Below are 18,243 nucleotides of genomic sequence, written 5' to 3'. Positions count from 1 at the left end.
CCCCAGAAAGAGGCTGTCAGCCCCAGAAAGAGGCTGACGGGTGTTCCAGGACCAGGGAAGTAGAGGGAGGTGAGGGCGGGGCCAGGACCAGAAGCTGTGCTCCTGGGGCCCAAGAAAGGCACTGAGTTGGTCCCCGGCACGGAGGGCTGCTCTGTAGACTTACCCCAAGAAGCCTGAGGATAGGAGAGTTAGCCCTGGCGGGTGTTGGAGGACCAGGGAAGTAGAGGGATATGAGGGCAGGGCCAGGACCAGAAGTGGTACTCCTGGAGCCCAAGAAAGGGACTGAGTTGCTCTGGGTGAGAAGGGTTAGGAAGCAGTATTGGTTCCCTAGGTGTCTGGGGCCCCAAGACTAGGAATGACACAGGGCTCAAACTAGGAGCATAGAACGACGAGCAGGATGGAAGGGTGAATGTGGCTTAGGGAGTCCTGGCGCAGAGAGCTGCGCTATAGACTTACCCCAAAAGGCCTGAGGATAGTCTGTAAGTTTATTTTTTATTTAATTATTTTTTGGTCTTTTTGAGACTGTCTCAAAAAGACAATAAAAAAAAAAAGAAATGTTTGATGTCATAGCTCAGAGGTAAGAGAATCTATCTAGCATGTGCCGGGCCCTAGGTTCAGTCCCCAGCACTGGAAAAAAAGGGAGAAAAACGTTGGAGCTGGCAGTCCAGAAGTGTATGGTATCTCTTCAATGAGAAAATGTATAAATCACAGAATCTTAACATTGAGAGTGGTGGAAGTTATGTAAGAGAAAGTCACCCTCAGGGGACATCCTCTTTCAGTATTGAGCAGCTGTCACTTTTGTGTCTCTTACATAGAGTGAAACTTTGCTTTCCTATAACTTAAAAATGGGTCCTAGTTACCACCTCAGAGAAGACAATTTTTTTGTTCTGTCAGAAAACTATTATTTCAGCCAAGTATGGTAGCTTACACTTATAATCCAGCACTTAAGAGGGGGAGGCAGGAGGATCACAGTGAGTTCCAGGCCAGCCAGAATTATATAAGCAAGTAAGATCCTGTTCTCAAAAAAAAAAAAAAAAATTGTGTGTGTGTGTGTATTTCTATTAAATAGCATAAATACTCACCAGCTCACATTACTGACCAACTCTCATGCCTGTCTTTGATATTTTTTTACCAAGTTAAACACTCCAGTTCTTTTGTTCATCAAAAAATGTCATTAGGCTACAGGGAGACCCTGTCTCAAAAAGACCAAAAAAAAAAAAAAATCATTAGGTTTCTTTCATTTGGTATTAGTAAATTTACTATTAAAAAAAAAAAAAAACTTTTTAAAGGAAAGAGATGTTCTGCCAAAGTCTCAGAGCAGTAAGTGCAGTGATCCAAGAGGTTGTTTCATAATGTACTAGCCATGCCTAGGGAGGGACAAGATGTCTGCGTTCTCAGAGACACCTGGACCAGGAGCCCACAAACCGTAGCTCATACACCCAATCTAGCCTACCACCCATTTTTATATGATTTGGTGACTGATAAACAGATGAAAGAAGAATACTTTGTGATGTGAAAATTACATGGCATTCACATATCAGTATTCATTAGGTAAAGTTTCACTGGGACTCCATGTACATTCATGCACACAGTTGTCCATGACTGCTTCTGCAGTGCAGCTGGAGTTGTTGAGTTGCCATAGAGACCACGTGCCCTGCAGAGACTAAAACATTTGTATCAGGCCACCTTCTGGTCTACAGCAAGTTTAAAATCAACAGTGACTTCCCACTATCTTGGGAAGATTGGATTCTCATTTCTTGATTGAGTGGAAACCGGGAGCCATCATTTCTTAAGTGAATATTGCCCAAGGTGATACGTAAACAGAAAGGAAAAGTGGTTTATGATTATGCCTTAGAACTAGTAATCTGGGTTTCGTGGGACTTCAAGCCATCTGTCTGGTTTGGGGACATGAGCATCCCAGAGGAAGGTGAGGGCCTGGGCCTCCAGCAGCACCAGCAGAAGAGCAGGAGTCAGAGGTCTGAGTGCTTCAGCACACCGCTGGATGACCCGATGATCCACATGTCAGTCTTTGTTCACAGGGTTAAAGACACAGTGAAGGCTCTGACCCGGGAACAAGAAAAGCTCCTGGGGCAACTGAAAGAACTCCAGGCAGACAAGGAGCAGAGTGAGGTAAGGGGGTCCAAGCTGGTTTGCTTCCTCAGTTGTTCAGCCAGTGTTCATTGAGCCTTTCTGAATGCTGGGCACCCATAGGGGTGAAAATGTAAAGAAGACCCTGTGTACCCTCTACTCCACAGTGTCTTATCTACTCTTGAATCGTAATTAGTCAACGTGGAGTATAACATCACAAGGGACATCTAATACAGTATTACAGAATTCTAGAGAGAGTGAGAACACATCTCATTAGACATTAGAAAAAAATTTTAAGCATTTATTTATTACTATTTTATGTATATGAATGTTTTGCCTACATGTATATAAGTGCATCTGTGCATGCAGTGCCTGCAGAGGTCAGAAAAGTGCCTGCATTGGATCCCCTAGAATGGCATTTTAGACTCTTATTAGTTACCACATAGACAGTAGAAACTGAACCCAGGTCCTCTGCAAGAGCAGTAAATGCTCTTAACCACTGAACCATCTCTCCAGCCCTAGAAAAGACTCAAGTACACACTTATAATGCTACACAAGAGGATCTCTGGAGCTTGTTTGCCAGGCAGTCTAGTCAAATTGGCAAATAGAGAGCAATTAAGACACCCAGCGCCTACCTCTGGCTCCCACACACATGCATACTCATGTACACACAAACACAAATGCTGTTAAAAAGAGGACATGGGGCTGGAGAGATGGCTCAGCGGTTAAGAGCACTGACTGCTCTTGCAGAGGACCCAGGTTCGATTCCCAGCACCCACATGGCGGCTACAAACCATCCTTAACTTCAATTCCAGGGGAATCTGAAGCTCTCTTCTGACCTCCGCGGCATTGCACGACACGGGTGCACTCACATGCATATATTTTAAATTTTTTTAAAAAGAGGACGTGAAGCAGGGTGTGGTGGACGTGTCTTTAGTTTCAGTACTCAGGAGACAGGCTGGCAGAGCTCTGTGAGTTCAAGTAGCTGGTCTACATAGCAAGTTCGAGGCCAGCTGGGGCTACAGGGAGACCCTGTCTCAAAAAAATAATAATAGGGCTGGAGAGATGGCTCAGCGGTTAAGAACACTGACTGTTCTTACCGAAGACCCAGGTTCGAATCCCAGCACCCACTTGGCAGCTGTCAACTTCCCATAACTCCAGTTACAGGGGATCCAACAGCCTCTTCTGTCCTCTGCGGACATTGCATGACACGGGCGCACTTACCTACATGCAAGCATACACATTAAAAAATAATAATAATATAGGCTGAGGCCTTGTGTTCAAGGCCAACCTAGGCTAAGACTTTCTAAGTAGGTAGATAGGTAGGAAGGAAGTCAAACTTTGGACACCTTGAGTCACATACAGGTATGTGGCTTGTCAGCCTTATAATCTGTCAGCCTTACAATCTCAGTTTACTCTTCAGTTCAATAGGAAGTACAGAAGAAATTTTATTCAGAGGTTTATGAAAGAGTGAATTAACTTAACACACATTGACAGATTGATGTTCCTCAGTGTGTTAACTTATATGTTGATGTAATGTTTTAAACAACTTTTAATAACTTAGAACAAGTTTGAGCTGAGATTATAATTCAGTCTGAGCTCTCACCTGGCATGTACAAGGAATTTTGCATTGCAAAAAAGAAAAACAGAACAAATTCAAATAAAATATTTGCAGAACCCCTCAGTTATATCCTCAGAACCTTGTGCTTCATAGAAACCCCTTTGCTCAGCAGTGAAGGAGGGGTGGGGTTTGATCATATGTGTTGGTACATGTCTGTAATCCCAGCACTGGAGAGGCTGAGGCAGGAGCATTGCCAGAAGTTTGAAGCCAGCCTGGGCTACATAGGAAGACCCTGTCTTAAAAAATATTAAAGATCAAGGTATAGTGTTGTACTCCTTTAATCCCAGCACTCAAGAGGCAGAGGCAAGTGGATCTCTGTGAGTTCAAGGCCAGCTTGGTCTACATATTGAGTTCTAGGACAGCTGGAGCCACATAGCGAGACCCTGTCTCAAAAAAATTTATCTGTGTGTGTGTGTGTGTGTGTGTGTGTGTGTGTGTGTATGTTCTTATGTATGTATGTATGTATACTTATGTATGTGTGTATATATGCAACAGATGAACAAGTGGGTTGGATTTAAGTAGTACAGAGAAAGATAGAAGAAGTGACTTAGGGGAACATGTGGGTACAGAGTTTGAGATGGCAGAGGATCTTGAGTCTATTCTCTTTAAACAGAAGCATTGATATTTTTTTTTGATGGGGGGCGGGTTGTTGAGACAGTGTCTTTTTGTAGCCCCATCTGGCCTGGAACTCACTATGTAGACCAAGCCGGCCTTGGTCTCACAGAGATCCACTTGTCTCTGCCTCCTGAGTACTGGGATTAAGGACATATGCCACCATACCCAGCCACTGATGACTTTTAGGTAGGAGATGGCATGTACTTAAAGAACTATCCTTAGAAAAGAACTGATTGCCTTGTAGAAAATAAACTAGTTGCAGAGTTACTCAGTCGTCCAAACAAGAATGACTGAGCCTGAGCTAATGTGGCTGTGGCAGTGATAGAAAAGATGGCTGTGACCAGGGAAGAGAATGGAGAAGCTGTTGCTTTCTTCCATGGACTGCTAGTGGGAGAAGAGAGCCAAGCATAACACCAAGGTATCCAGCCTTGATGAAGTGGGAGATCCTTAGAACAGTCAACAGAAATGAGAGAGAGCTCAGGAAAGGCCAGGCATGGCAGCATGCACCTGTACTCAGCACTCAGGAGACTTGAGACAGGAGGAGGACTGTGAGTTCAAGGCTAATCCAGATCAACCATATAGCATGACCCTGGTTTGGGAAGAAGGGATACAGAGAGAGACAGACACAGGGAAGGGGAAGGGAGAGGAGGGAAAAGGGAAAAAGTCTGAGATTAGAGGTGTAATATTCTGCATCTTAGGAGATACTCAGACTTTTGATTTAAGGGGAAAGTAGGACAGGCAGAGTAGGATGTGGGGTACCTCCATGTAAGACCCCAGGCTGTGATGTTCTAGATGCTTCATTTAGAGCTGGAGATGAGATATTCAAGATTGAATCCCTTGAGCTAAAGACCCAAGAAGAGCTGAGGAGAGCTGGATGCTTCCACCTGTGTTAAGTCTAAGAAATCTACCTTGATAACTTTCATCACAAGATAGCACCCTGCCCCTGGCCACCCCAGAACTCATCCCTAGTCCTTACCTGCTTTCTGTTTCCATCAGGTCGAGCTTCAAATGGCCCAAGAGGAGACCCGTCGCTTAAATATAGAACTACAGGAGTCCAAGGGCCAGCAAGAGGAGCAGGGTGCTCAGGTTCAGCAACTGAAGGACAAGGTGGCCCACATGAAGGATACCCTAGGCCAGGCCCAGCAGAAAGTGGTGAGTGGAAGCCCCCAGGCAGTGGGAGCAGTGAAAATTTTCTAGCATAGAAACATTTGGTTGGTCAGAGAGACGTGAGAAAGACAGCTAAAGCAAACAACATAATCCTGGGCCCTGACGAGGGTGGCTCCCTGTTCACAAGTGATTGCCTTGATCTCCACCTCTTTCTCTGGAGGCTGAGCTGGAGCCCCTGAAGGAGCAGCTTCGAGCAGTCCAGGAGCTTGCAGCAGAAAGCCAGCAGAAAGCCGCCCTTCTTGGGGAGGAGTTGGCCAGCGCAGCAGGAGCCAGGGACCGCACCATAGCTGAGCTGCACCGGAGCCGTCTGGAAGTGGCCGAAGTCAACGGCAAGCTGGCTAAGCTCAGCCTGCACCTGAAGGAAGAGAAGTGCCAGTGGAGCAAGGAACGGGCAGGGCTGCTGCAGAATGTGGAGGTAGAGGGTGACCCTTGCCCCCACCTCAGGAACTCCACCTGTGGTCAGGTGCCCTATGAGGAGGGGAGAGGGGATGAGATCCTTGGAGGACTTGAGGTGAGGGCATGATGAGCCCTGACAGGGAATCCCAGTCCCAGTCACCATAGCATCTGCCCTAGTTACCATGCTAGGTACAGGAACATTTTCTGTCATAGGCACCAGGCTCTGCCATAATGCCCATTCCTGGTCAGCACAGCACCTCATTGTCATGTCCTATCCTGCTCTCAGGGGGGATCAGAAGTGAGAAAGATACAAAAAAGGAAATTTCTGAGAAATAATATAGTCCCTCAGTCCCATAAAGGAAGGGACCGGTGAGGGCAATGCTATTTCCATGGCATCCCTGGTCCTCACCTCCCTCCCATCCTCCTTTGGCCCATCTCCAGACTGAGAAGGACAAGATCCTCAAATTGAGTGCGGAGATCCTCCGGCTGGAGAAGGCAGTACAGGAGGAGAGGAGCCAGAGTATCGTGTTCAAGACTGAGCTGGCCCGGGAAAAGGATTCTAGCCTGGTAGGCTGCTCCACCACCATGGGTTCCATACTGTGTCCTGATGTATTGCTGAGCTTTCACCGTCCCTTGGCTCTGGGCTCAATCTATGTTGGGTGACCTCTCACTTGCAGACCTCTCAGTCCTCATTGGTTTGCATGTGCACAGCCCCTTTCTGCTCTCAGGGCCTGGTGGGGATGACTTAAGGGAGTTACAGAGTGGTTACTGATACTGTCAATGCCTCTTCACCCCAGCCTGAGGCAGTCATTAGGTCCACAATTAAGAGACAGACTAGGACTCAGCATGAGTAGGACTCAGCATGAGTCTCAGGGGCCAAGACCAAGGCCTAGAAGAGGAAGCACATGTGTGTGGAGACAGAGAGGACCTAGTCTAACTGTTGGACCAGGTTCTGGTGGCACATCCTAGGCTCCAGTTTCCACAAACCCTTTTCCCTCAGGTGCAGTTGTCAGAGAGTAAGCGGGAGCTGACGGAATTGCGGTCAGCCCTACGTGTGCTCCAGAAGGAAAAGGAGCAGTTGCAGGTGGAGAAACAGGTAAGAGCCTACAATTCGGGCCCTAGATACCAAAGCTGAGGGCTTGGGGACTGAAACCTCTGCATCTTCTTGGTATTCTCTTGACTCAGAAACTAGAATCTCTGTGAGGACCCAGAAGCTGAAAAGGGAGCCATGGTTCTTCTAATGAACTGGCTTACCACAGGGGAGGAATGCCAGGAGCAGGGAGAGAGGCACAGGGTGGAGAGGGCTCCGTGTACAGGAAAGGCCACTATACCAGCAGGGTTGGCACCTTGCAAGCTTTAGCACCTGACTTTTCCTCTTCAACTCCAGGAACTGCTAGAGTACATGAGGAAGCTGGAGGCCCGGCTAGAGAAGGTGGCAGATGAGAAGTGGAATGAAGATGCTGCCACAGAGGATGAGGAGGCCACTGCAGGAATGAGTCTGTACACCCCCAATCTCATGACACCTTTTCTTCTCTCCTCCCTTTGTGGGTTAAAGCTCCATGCCATGCCCTGGGAGCTGCCGAGCCTTCCATGTGTTTCTCTTTTTTCCTTCCCATTTCCTGGGCCTCTTTAGTTGAACTGTTCCCCTCCTCAGGGGAAGCCTGGCTAACCTTTCTTCTCTCCCTGCCTCCCCTACCACAGGCCGCCCTACAGCTCTGACAGACTCAGAAGACGAGTCCCCAGAGGACATGAGGCTCCCGCCCTATGGCCTGTGTGAGCGTGGAGACACAGGAGCCTCTCCCCCTGGGCCCCGGGAGCCTTCTTCCCTGGTTGTCATCAGCCAGCCAGCTCCCATTGCTCCCCACCTCTCAGGACTGGCTGAGGACAGCAGCTCTGACTCAGTGAGTATGAGAGCCCAAATGCAAATCAGTAAGCAGGCAATAGGGCCACACCTGAACCCCAGCCCAGAGAAGAAAGCCTATACCATACAGGACTCCTATTTTGGGGGACCAGGTAGTAGGAAGGAGAGCAGGCCTAGCCTTTCTTCAAGTCTACCAACAGAACCACCCCAAACCCAGGACAGACCAATAGCCTGGCTGCTTCCGGGTCCCCTCCCCTCACCCACCAGCCCTAGCTAAATGCCATTCCTGCCTCACTCTTCTTGCCACTCTCTGCACTGCCCCAGCCTTGGCTTCTCAGTCCTTACCTGTCCCAGTATGCTGCTTCCACACCCTGGGACACCACCCTAAACCCAGCCCTGTGTCTGATACCAGGAAGCTGAAGATGAGAAGTCAGTCCTGATGGCAGCTGTACAGAATGGGGGCGAGGAGACCAACCTGCTGCTCCCAGAACTGGGCAGTGCCTTCTATGACATGGCCAGGTGAGGGCAGCAGATTGGGGGGCAGGGGGGTTCAGTGTGTGAATAGCCACCATGCCCTGTCCCCAGCATCCCCCCTCTTGGCCCAGCCAAGAAGAAGAGAATTCTGGTGTGGTTAACTGAAAAATCACCCACCTCCATGAATCCCAGGTGGCTTCAGGTTGTCTACCCCTCTCCCTTCCTTTGACTGGCTTCTGTATTGTTCTAGCATCATCTTCCACGGAGCCCAAATTGCCCTGCTTCCCCTCTCTTCTGCCCCTACCCCTTCCCCAGCTACCAGGTGGGTACCTAGGCTCCTCAGGAAAGAAAAGTGATCAAGGCCTAGGGATGGACACTGAGAGAAGACCGCAATCCAGCATCAGCATCTGTCTGGCTATGCCTGAGACACTGTGCCTTGTCCCTGACTTCCTGGGGAACTCTGGGAAGGGAATCTGGGCAGGGGATTCAGGTATCAGATTGCCCCTTCTGCCTTGCTCTCCTGCTCTAGTCAAGTGGGCAGGGCTTGGAGAAGACAGACTTTATCACCCGGCCCCCAGCTCTGCCTGGAGTGAGCCGGGCTCAGGGCAGGGATGCTGTCATCTTTCTCGGCTGGAGCAGAAAGATGAAGGACGGTGTCAGACTCATTTTCAGCCTCATTAGGCAGCAGACGGAGATGGAGGGAGGAGAGCTGCAGATTGGGGGATGGGCCTTGCACTAGAGGCCCCAGCAGGGACTCATAAAGACAGGGCATGGAGATCTGGAGTATGGTGTGCAGAAAGATGCCGTAGGAGAGGCTGGAACAGAGAATGACCAGGATAGCATACTAGGAGCAAGAAAATGTGAGGACTTGAATGCATGGGTCTTGCTCCTGGGGATCCACAGGTCAAGAAGACCACAGAAGTCAGGCGTTGTAGCCCCTGCCTGAAATTCCAGCACTTGGGAGCTGGAGGCAGGAGAATCAGGAGTTCAAGGTCATCTTTGGCTACATAGCAAGTCTGAGACCCTGTCTCAAAAACTCAAAATAAAAAAATGAAGAAGGCACCAGAGCACACTGACTTCTGACTTCCTCCTCTTTCCCTACCTGTCTTTAGTGGCTTTGCAGTGGGTCCTCTGTCAGAGACCAGCACTGGGGTCCCAGCCGCCCCTCCATGGAAGGAGTGTCCTATCTGTAAGGAACGCTTCCCTTCTGAGACTGACAAGGACGCCATGGAGGACCACATGGATGGACACTTCTTTTTCAGCACCCAGGACCCTTTCACCTTTGAGTGACCTCACTGTCCCTAGTATGTGCAAAACACACACACACAGTTTGCTTTCATGCCTGTACCCCATCACACTGGGTTCTATGATATTCTGTCCCTAAGAACCATGCCTGCGTCTACATTCATCCCGAGCTTTCTAACTCCATCCTCCTGTCTGTTTGCTCTGTCCCAGACAGAAGTGTGTCTTGAAAGCTGTGGCTGAGTTTAGCTCTGAAAGCAGTTTTCAGGTGCCAGGATAAGGAAGGCCTTCCCCTGTGGGAACAGAATTATCCATCGCTAGCCTGGATACACAGCCAACACACACACACACACACACACGTACCCTTCTCTGATGCCCCAAAGCCAACCCCTGGGGCACTCCACTCTCTTTATTTGGGGTTTGTTTGTTTACTCAGTTTTCTCCCGGGCCTGCATGGGGGCAGCAGCATGGGCATCATAACCTCATCAGGTCTCCCAGTTCTTGGCTTCACTGGTTCCTCTGTTACCTGTTGCCTTTCACACTATACCCCTCCCCAGCCTTTTCTGTAGCCTTAGATAAGTTTGGAGGTTTCTTTTGTATTTTTAAGGATTCCTGTATTGTCTCATGGCCACTCCATACCCGTGTCCTCAAATGGAAAAGAAATGTATTTGTGCCTTTTGTGAGGGCTGGAGGGGTGAGGGATTCCCAGGTGTCCCCATTTCCCAGCCCCTCCCCCTCTCCAGGTCCCCCACAGCAATAAGAGCTCCCTTCCCCCTCTATCCCCCCCTTATCTGTAGTTTGAACAAATATATTTATATGATATGTGTAACCGTTGTCATAAAGTGTGTTCTTACCAAGAGGAGTGACTAGAGCAGAAGGAGCCTCGTGTTCCTAGATCCTGGTGGGGGCAAGGTGATGGGTAGGCACTTTCTCAATGTGCCTTCTGGTGTGCTAGTCACCAGGGGCCAGAGCAGGAGGAAATAACCTTTATCCCAAGGCAGGGCGGTCTGGCCTGGAACATGTGAGAAGGGCGCCAACTGATAGGGGCAGGGGCCATGCGGGCATCCACTGCTCACACGTTCACCTTCCATGGTCATCCTTCCTGCACCCAGAGCCAGTAGAGATGTCTTACTCCTGTCAAGAGTGCACACCTTTGAGTACCACCTAGTGAAATGGGCCCTAAGCTTCTGTCTGCAGACCATCTGAGTCCTCCCATCCCTACCTCCTTGCATTGCATCCTCACCCACAGGCACACTCTGATTCCACAGTCACAGGAATACATCCGTCCACCCTAACCAGCTTTCTGGGTGACACACATCCATAGCATCATAAAGCATTTATTGAGGACCTGCATGCTCACCAAGGCTCTCAGTGTGCCCTGCCACATATGGCTACAGCTCTTTAGTTCTCTGTCCCAAGAGCACCCTGTCAGCACCCTTCATTCCCTTCAGGGTCACTGGGTGGACCACCCTCACAATTCTCTGTCTCCGTCCACCTGAAACTGTCGGGTCCACCCCCCTTCCTACCCCACCTGGATGACATCTTACATCCTTCCTTCTCGCACGTCTGTCTCCTAGCAACCCCATCTCATTCTCTGAATCCTTTCCAAGGAAATTAGAGATAATGGATCTCTCTTCTCTCTCCATCTCAACCCCTCTTTATTGATCCTCTTTTAATGAAAGTTAATTATAACAATGATTTAATTAATAGAATCCCTCTCTTCCTTTATTGCTTCCCGTATTAAGACTATTAATAAATACGAGCTGGGCTGACAGAAGCATCCATCACTCGCCTGGGATTTCCCCCAGCCCTCCTTTTCTTCTGCTTTGCTCCCCCTCCCTCTCTTGGCCTATAAACTTGCTGGGGTAGTGGGGGTTAATCAGAGAGGAATTATGAGCCAACATCCCCAGCAGGAGGTGCATTTAATGAAATCACTTGTGATTTATGTCTGGGGGAGGTTGGGAGGGAAGAATCTGGGACCCACACATTCTCACTTCCAAGAGGTTGGTCCCCTGGTGCAAAAGAAGAAGGGAGACAGCAAACGGATCCAGACCCAGTCTGTCTGCTCCCTGCCAAGCACCCCACCACACAAAGCTACGCCAGACCATTGACACACTGTCACACTAGAGGCCCTTTGGAGAACTGTGCTCCTTCCTCCTCTCCCAGACTTTCTGAAGGCCCTTCTACCTCTGTTTGTTTCTCCTCAGTTCCATCCTGCTTCACCCTCAACAGCTTTGCCATGCTTCCTCCTCCATGAAGCCCTCAACATGGAAATCAAGCACGTCCAGCTGCTCCTTTCTCTAGGATTCATGTGTCTGTCCATGTGTGATGTGTGTAACCCTGGGACTTCTACAGGTGTTTGGAGCTGTTCCTCTTCCTAACTCAAGATTTATTTCACTGTCCAAACCTTAACTTGGTGCAGGGAGGGAAGATAACTGGGCTCCTATTTCAGTCCTGCCTCCTATATACTGTGGTATTTGGCAACTCAGTCTTTTACACTGTTTCCATTCTGGAATGGACTCCTTCCCTCCCTGCTTCCCAGCATCCATGACAAAGCTGAGAGACCCTAAAGTCCTGGAGTAAAGGGAAAAGCCAGATGAAGCAGCAGCAAACAGGAACTCATGTCAGTATTTGGCAGTCAAGGCATGAATCTGAACACATCAGTCCTCTCAGAACCTCAGTGGCTGCCCCTTAATCTGCAGGAACATTGAAGTGTGGATGACTTAGTGCACCAGGCAGGATCTTCATTATCTAGTCCCAGTGTGCCTTTCTACCTCCCATCCTGCTCTGAGGACCCTCGTGTTCTAGAAGAATAGAACCAACCATTCCACAAAAATACAAACTGTTTTTTGCATAACTAAGCACCTACTCTTCTATCAGCTCAAAGGACATTTAATAACCTGACTTAACTTCTCAGCCATCCTCTGAAAAGGATATACCACATGTAACATGTTTATAAAAACGCACTGTGGCCGGGCGTGGTGGCACACGCCTGTAGTCCCAGCACTTGGGAGGCAGAGGCAGGCAGATCTCTGTGAGTTCAAGACCAGCCTGGTCTACATAGTGAGTTCCAGGACAGCTCAGGCTACAGGGAGACTCTGTCTCAAAAAGACAAAAACAAAACAAAAACACTGTGGCAGGGCTAAAGAGATGGTTCAGCAGTTAAGAGCACTGGCTACTCTTGCAGAGGACCCAGGTTTGGGTCCCAGCACCCACAAGGTGGCTAATAACCTCCCATAACTCCAGTTCTAGGGGACCTGATGCCCTCTTCTGGCCTCTGTGGACATTGTATGTATGTGGTACACTTCTGTACATGCAGGCAATACACTCATACACATAAAATAAAAATAATATTTTAAAACAGACACTAGGACAGCTGGGTGTGGTAGCATATGCCTAGAATCCCAGTAGTTGGGAATGGAGGCAAGACAATTTCAAATTCAAGGTCAGCCTGAGCTACATAGTAAGATCTCATCTTAAAAAAAAAGGGGGGGCTGGCCAGGAGAGGTGGCTCATGCCTATAATCCTAGCATCCAGGAGACTGAGGCAGGAGGACTCCTGGAAGTTCTAGGCAGCCTGAGCTCAGGAATGGGGTCCTGTCTTGAAAGGGAAAAAAAAAAAAGAACCACAAGGAGGGGCTGGAGAAAAGGCTCAGTTCAGTTCTTAAAGAGCACCAGCTGCTCTTGCAGAGGACTCAGGTTTGGTTCCCAGCAACTGCCCACGGGATCTTGTGTCCTCTCTGGCCTCTGCAATCATTACACACACGTGGTGCACCTACATAAATACAGGCAAAACATATACTTTTTAAAAAAAAAAAAAAAGCTTGCTTTGATGGCACATGCCTTTAATTAATCTTAGCACTTAGGAGGCAGAGGTAGATGGATATCTATGAGTTAGAAGCCAGTCTAGTCTACATAGTGAGCTCCAGGCAACCAAGACTACATAGAGAGACCCTGTCTCAAAATAAATATTTTAATCTTTTAAAACATTTCTATTTATTATTTTTATTTTATGTGTATGAGTGTTATGCCTGCATGTAGGTAAGTGCACCCGTGTCATGCAATGCCCATAGAGGAAAGAAGAGGCTGTTGGATCCCCTGGAACTGGAGTTACAGACAGTTGTTAGCTGCCTTGTGGGTGCTGGGATTCAAATCCAGGTCTTCTGCAAGAACAGTCAGTGTTCTTAACTGCTGAGCCATCTCTCCAGCCCCTAATTTAAAAAAAATTTTTATGTGTATGAGTGTGTTGCCTGCATGTATGTGAGTGCACCTGTGTCATGCAATTAAATTTTTAAATTAAAAAACACATAAGGGCAGGAATATAATTCAGTAGTAGAGCATTTGCCCACTTTGTACAAACCCTGGGTTGGCTCTCTAGTACTACAAGAAGAACAAATAAAACTCCGTTCTATATCATGTATACAAGTTTTTCTTCTCTCTATAAATAACACAAAGGTAGGTTTGAGTTTATGCATCTCTGTGGTTCCAAAACCTAATATAAAAATTGGTAGAGGTTGAGGCCTCAAAAAAATTTCATTATATTGAAAAAATATTTCATACATAAAAATATATAAAGAATAATAAAATAGCATCACAAGTGAACTCATCAACTTAAGCCACCAAGCATCACTAATGTCTCTGAAGTGCTGTGTATTGCCTGACAAAAACAAAATGTGCTGTCAGTTGCTATAGAGAAGTTTGTTAACTTAAGAAACATTGGTGGGGGCTGGAGACATGGCTCAGCAGTTAGCAGCATTTGCTGCTCTTGCAGAGGACCTGGGTTCAGTTCCAAGCACCCACATGACAGTTCACAACCATTTGTGACTCCAGTTTCAGGAAATCCAATGCCATCTTCTGGCATTTGTGAGCACTGCATGTCAATGGTGCACATACATGCAAGCAAATACACATAAAATAAAAATAAATAATTTTTTTAAAAATATGCAGGGCTAGAGAGATGGCTTAGCAGTTAAGAGCACTGACTACTCTTGTAGAGGACCTAGATTCAGCTCCCAACACTCATAAGGCAGGTAACAACCATCCATAACTCTGGTTCCAGGGAATCCAATGCCCTCTTCTGGCCTCCACAGGCATTGCACACAAGTGGTTACATACATGCAAGGAAAACACACACATAAAAATTAAATACATAGCCAGGCATGGTGGCGCATGCCTTTAATCCCTGTACTTGGGAGGCAGAGGCAGGCGGATCTCTGTGAGTTCAAGGCCAGCCTGGTCTACATAGTGAGTTCCAGGACAGCTGGGGCTATAGGGAGACCGTGCCTCAAAAAGACCAAAAAAAAAAAAGACATTAAAAAAAAAATTAAAGACGTATGCCAGAGTTGGTGGTACCTTTAATCCTAGTACTTGGGAAGCAGAAGCAGGCATATCTTTGTGAGTTTGAGACCAGCCTGGTCTACATAGTTCCAGGCTAGCTAGTACTACACAGTGAGATTCTATCTCAAAAAAACAGGCCAGGCATGGTGATCCACACCTTCAGTACAGCACTTGGGAGATGAGAGGAGGCAGGTAGATCTCTGTGAGATTGAGGCCGTCCTGGTCTACATAGTTTTGGGCCAGCTGGGGCTGCAGGGAGACTCTATCTCAAAAAGTAAAAAAATGAAAATAAAGATAAAATCACACAAGCAAGTGTGGTGGCACATGCCTTTAATCCCAGCACTTGGGAGGCAGAGGCAGACAGATCTCTGTGAATTCAAGGCCAGCATGGTCTATATAGTGAGTTCCAGACCAGCTAGGGCTACAGGAGACCCTGTTTCAAAAAGACCAAAAATAAAATAAAATCACACACACACACACACACACACACACACAAAATCTTGCTGTATTTTTCACATATCGGATGCTAGGACTAGAAATGGAATAGTTAAAAATTTGCTCTAAGAGAGCTTGTCATTGACAAAGTCACCAAATGCTAAAAGCAAGATAAATGCTACGTTAGAGGAGAGAACAGCATGCTCTGGGACCCCAATACAGAGGTAAGCCTGGTAGTTTCCCGTGGGTGAATAAGTAGGTGTGAGCCTAGTGTGTGCAGGCAGAAAGAAGAAATGTGCAAATAGCTAAGTCCTTCAGAAAGCTACACGGGGGAAGACTGCTGAGAAGATCATGCACGATGTGAAGGTGGGGCTAGAGCTACTGCCTGCTGACATTGCATACATTCAGTCAACAAACGTTAATATTGAATGTCCACTGTGTGTGTTTCAGGTGCTGGAGAAACAGCATGAACAAAATGGATACCTGCCCTATGCACATGATACACATACATACATGTAGGCAAACAGTCATACATACAAAATAAAAATAATTTTTTTAAAAAAATGTGTGTGGCTGGAGAAATGGTTCAGTGTTTAAGAGCACTGGCTGCTCTTGAAGAGGACCTGGGTTCGGTTCCCAGCACCCATTATACTCTACTGCCAGATCATTAAAGTAGGAGTCAAAATGTCTAGAACTCTACCATCAAAGATTCTGTTTCTTCTGGGTAGTGGGATGGGAAATACATTCTGATTTTCTTTATCTTTGAGATGGGGTCTGCCTATGTTTGACTGGGCTAGACTTAGACTTCTAAACTCAAGCAATTCTCCTGCCTTGGTCTCTCTAGTAGCCAGGACTACAGGTACCACCATGCCTAGAAGCTACTAAAACCTAAGTCTGTGCTGTCCACTAGAGCAGCCACCAGCCACACTATCCACATTATTGGATGCTTGATCTATAGTTAGTCCACACTGACGTGTTGTATGTGTAAGTGTATAACAGATGACAAAGACAATACTTTAAAAAAATTGTCTCAAAATGTTATACTGATTTCAGGTTGAAATGATGCATTTTGGATATATGCTCTTAAATATTAAAATTAGTTTCACTAGTTTCTTTTTACTTTTTAAATTTTTTTATTTTTATTTTACATGTATGTTTTGCCTGCATGTATGTGTGTATACTGTGTGTAGGCAATGCCCACAAAAGTCAGAAGAAGGCATCAGATCCCCTGGAACTGGAGTTACAGGTGATTGTCAGTGACCACATAAGTGCTGGGAACCAACCTGGGTTCTCTGCAAAAGCAGTCAGTGCTCTTAACCACTGAACCATCCTGCCAGACCCTGTTTTTACTTTTTTAAGGAAGGGTTTATTTTGGCTTACAGTTTGAGGCTCCATTCCATCCTGACAGGACTCCAGGTGTCTTCCTCTATCAATCTCTACCTTATTACCTTGAAACAGGGCCTCTCACTGAAGCAGATGCCATTTTGGCTAAGCTGGCTGCCCAGTGAGCTCTCAGGATCTGTCTGTCTTCACCCACTCCCCAATGCTGGGGTTACAAGCATGTATAACCATGCCTGGCTTTATACTTGAGTGCTAGGAATTTAAACTCAGGTCCTCCCGCTTGCAGAACAAGTACTCTTACCCACTGAGCCATCTCCCCAGTCCCCCAAGACTGCATTATTTCTTCTTGTTTATTTTTTGTTTTTTGAGACAGGATCTCATATAGCCCAAGATAGCCTTAAACTCTTTATGTAACTGAAGGTGGCCTTGAACTCCTGATCTTCCTCCCTCCACCTACCTAAGTGCAGAAATGACAGATATGTGCCATCATGCCTGACACAAAATTGTACCATTTTATTTATTTATATTGATTTATTTATATTTTTACTTTTTGACACAAGATCTTACTATGTAGCCCTGGCTTGCCTAAAACTCAGAGATCTGCCTACCTCTACCTCTTGAGTGCTGGGATTAAAGGTATGTGCCACCATGCTGGGCAAGACTGCACTCTTGATACACCCTTGAACCACATAACCCCAACCCCACAAGGGGCAGATCCTTCAGCCCACAATATTCTGTCTCCAGGGCCCCCCTGTCTTGGTCCCTCTATCTTCTGTTACTCAAGTGAGAGCAGAGATGTCCTGATTCACAAAAGTAGATTTTGGCTAACGGTGGTGGCATACACACATAATCCCAGCGACTCAGAAATCTACCTCAGGCAGGAAGATTGCAAGTTCAAGGCCATCTTGGGTAACTCACTGAGACCCTGGCTCAAAATAAAGTAAAAAGGAACTGAAGATATAGTTCAGTGGGAGATCATTGCCTAATATGTATGAGTATTTTGTACAATTCCAAGTATTGCAAACACCACACACACACACACACACACACACACACACACACACACAGAGTTTATTTTCTTGGCTTACAGACCAGAATCTGTCACCTAACCCTGAATTTAATAGCCATGTATTCTTCCTGTTTCCTTCATCTCTCGATTCCTTTTTCTTTTCCTCCTTTCTGAAACTGTAGAAGTCTCCCAAATTGGTAAAAGCACAGTGTACTAGAAAGCTCTGTCTTTAAAGCCATAGACAGACCTAGACATCCCCAAATTCTTTATTCACCCCCAAACTCCCAATGTCTCTCCTAACAGGAAACAAATGTTTGGAATTCCCAAGACTGCATTCTTTCTGCTTGTTTCTTTTGTTTTTGAATTTTGAGATAGCATTTCATTAAATTTCTCAGGCTGGCCTGGGGCTTGCTCTGTATCTCTAGCTGACTTTAAACTTGAAATCTTCATGCCTTAGCTTTCCAAGTGCTGGGATTACAAGTATATGACACCATGTACAGCTCAGGCTGCATTCTTTTTGAGACAGTCTTTCTATATAACCTTGGTTAGCCTAGAACTTGCTATATAGACCAGGCTGGCCTTGAACTCACAGAGCTCTGCCTCCCTCCTGAGAGCTAGGATTGAAGGCATGTACCACCAAGCTGGGCCTTCAGGCTGC

The 18,243-nt window shown here is 46.9% G+C and overlaps 1 protein-coding gene across 3 annotated transcripts in view; it reads left to right on the top strand.

The window, feature by feature from the left end:
* The window catches only part of Calcoco1 (calcium binding and coiled-coil domain 1), a 24,050-nt gene extending 13,757 nt beyond the window's left edge, over window positions 1-10,293 (top strand). For 2 of the 3 annotated variants that reach the window (XM_029566447.1, XM_029566453.1), the window contains exons 7-16: window positions 2,040-2,130; window positions 5,321-5,476; window positions 5,652-5,906; window positions 6,329-6,454; window positions 6,888-6,983; window positions 7,275-7,383; window positions 7,589-7,788; window positions 8,161-8,267; window positions 8,473-8,544; window positions 9,335-10,293. In XM_029566447.1, coding sequence (XP_029422307.1) covers window positions 2,040-2,130; window positions 5,321-5,476; window positions 5,652-5,906; window positions 6,329-6,454; window positions 6,888-6,983; window positions 7,275-7,383; window positions 7,589-7,788; window positions 8,161-8,267; window positions 8,473-8,544; window positions 9,335-9,512 — 1,390 coding nt within the window. In that variant the 3' untranslated portion in view covers window positions 9,513-10,293. The remainder of the gene's footprint in view (window positions 1-2,039; window positions 2,131-5,320; window positions 5,477-5,651; window positions 5,907-6,328; window positions 6,455-6,887; window positions 6,984-7,274; window positions 7,384-7,588; window positions 7,789-8,160; window positions 8,268-8,472; window positions 8,545-9,334) is intronic. The other variant, XM_008838876.3, reaches the window with a different exon arrangement.
* Window positions 10,294-18,243: the final 7,950 nt, after the last annotated feature.

The sequence above is a fragment of the Nannospalax galili genome, unplaced genomic scaffold, assembly GCF_000622305.1.
Source record: "Nannospalax galili isolate Female #2095 unplaced genomic scaffold, S.galili_v1.0 scaffold251, whole genome shotgun sequence".
Lineage (NCBI taxonomy): Eukaryota > Metazoa > Chordata > Mammalia > Rodentia > Spalacidae > Nannospalax > Nannospalax galili.
This window is presented reverse-complemented; position numbering and strand designations above follow the sequence as displayed.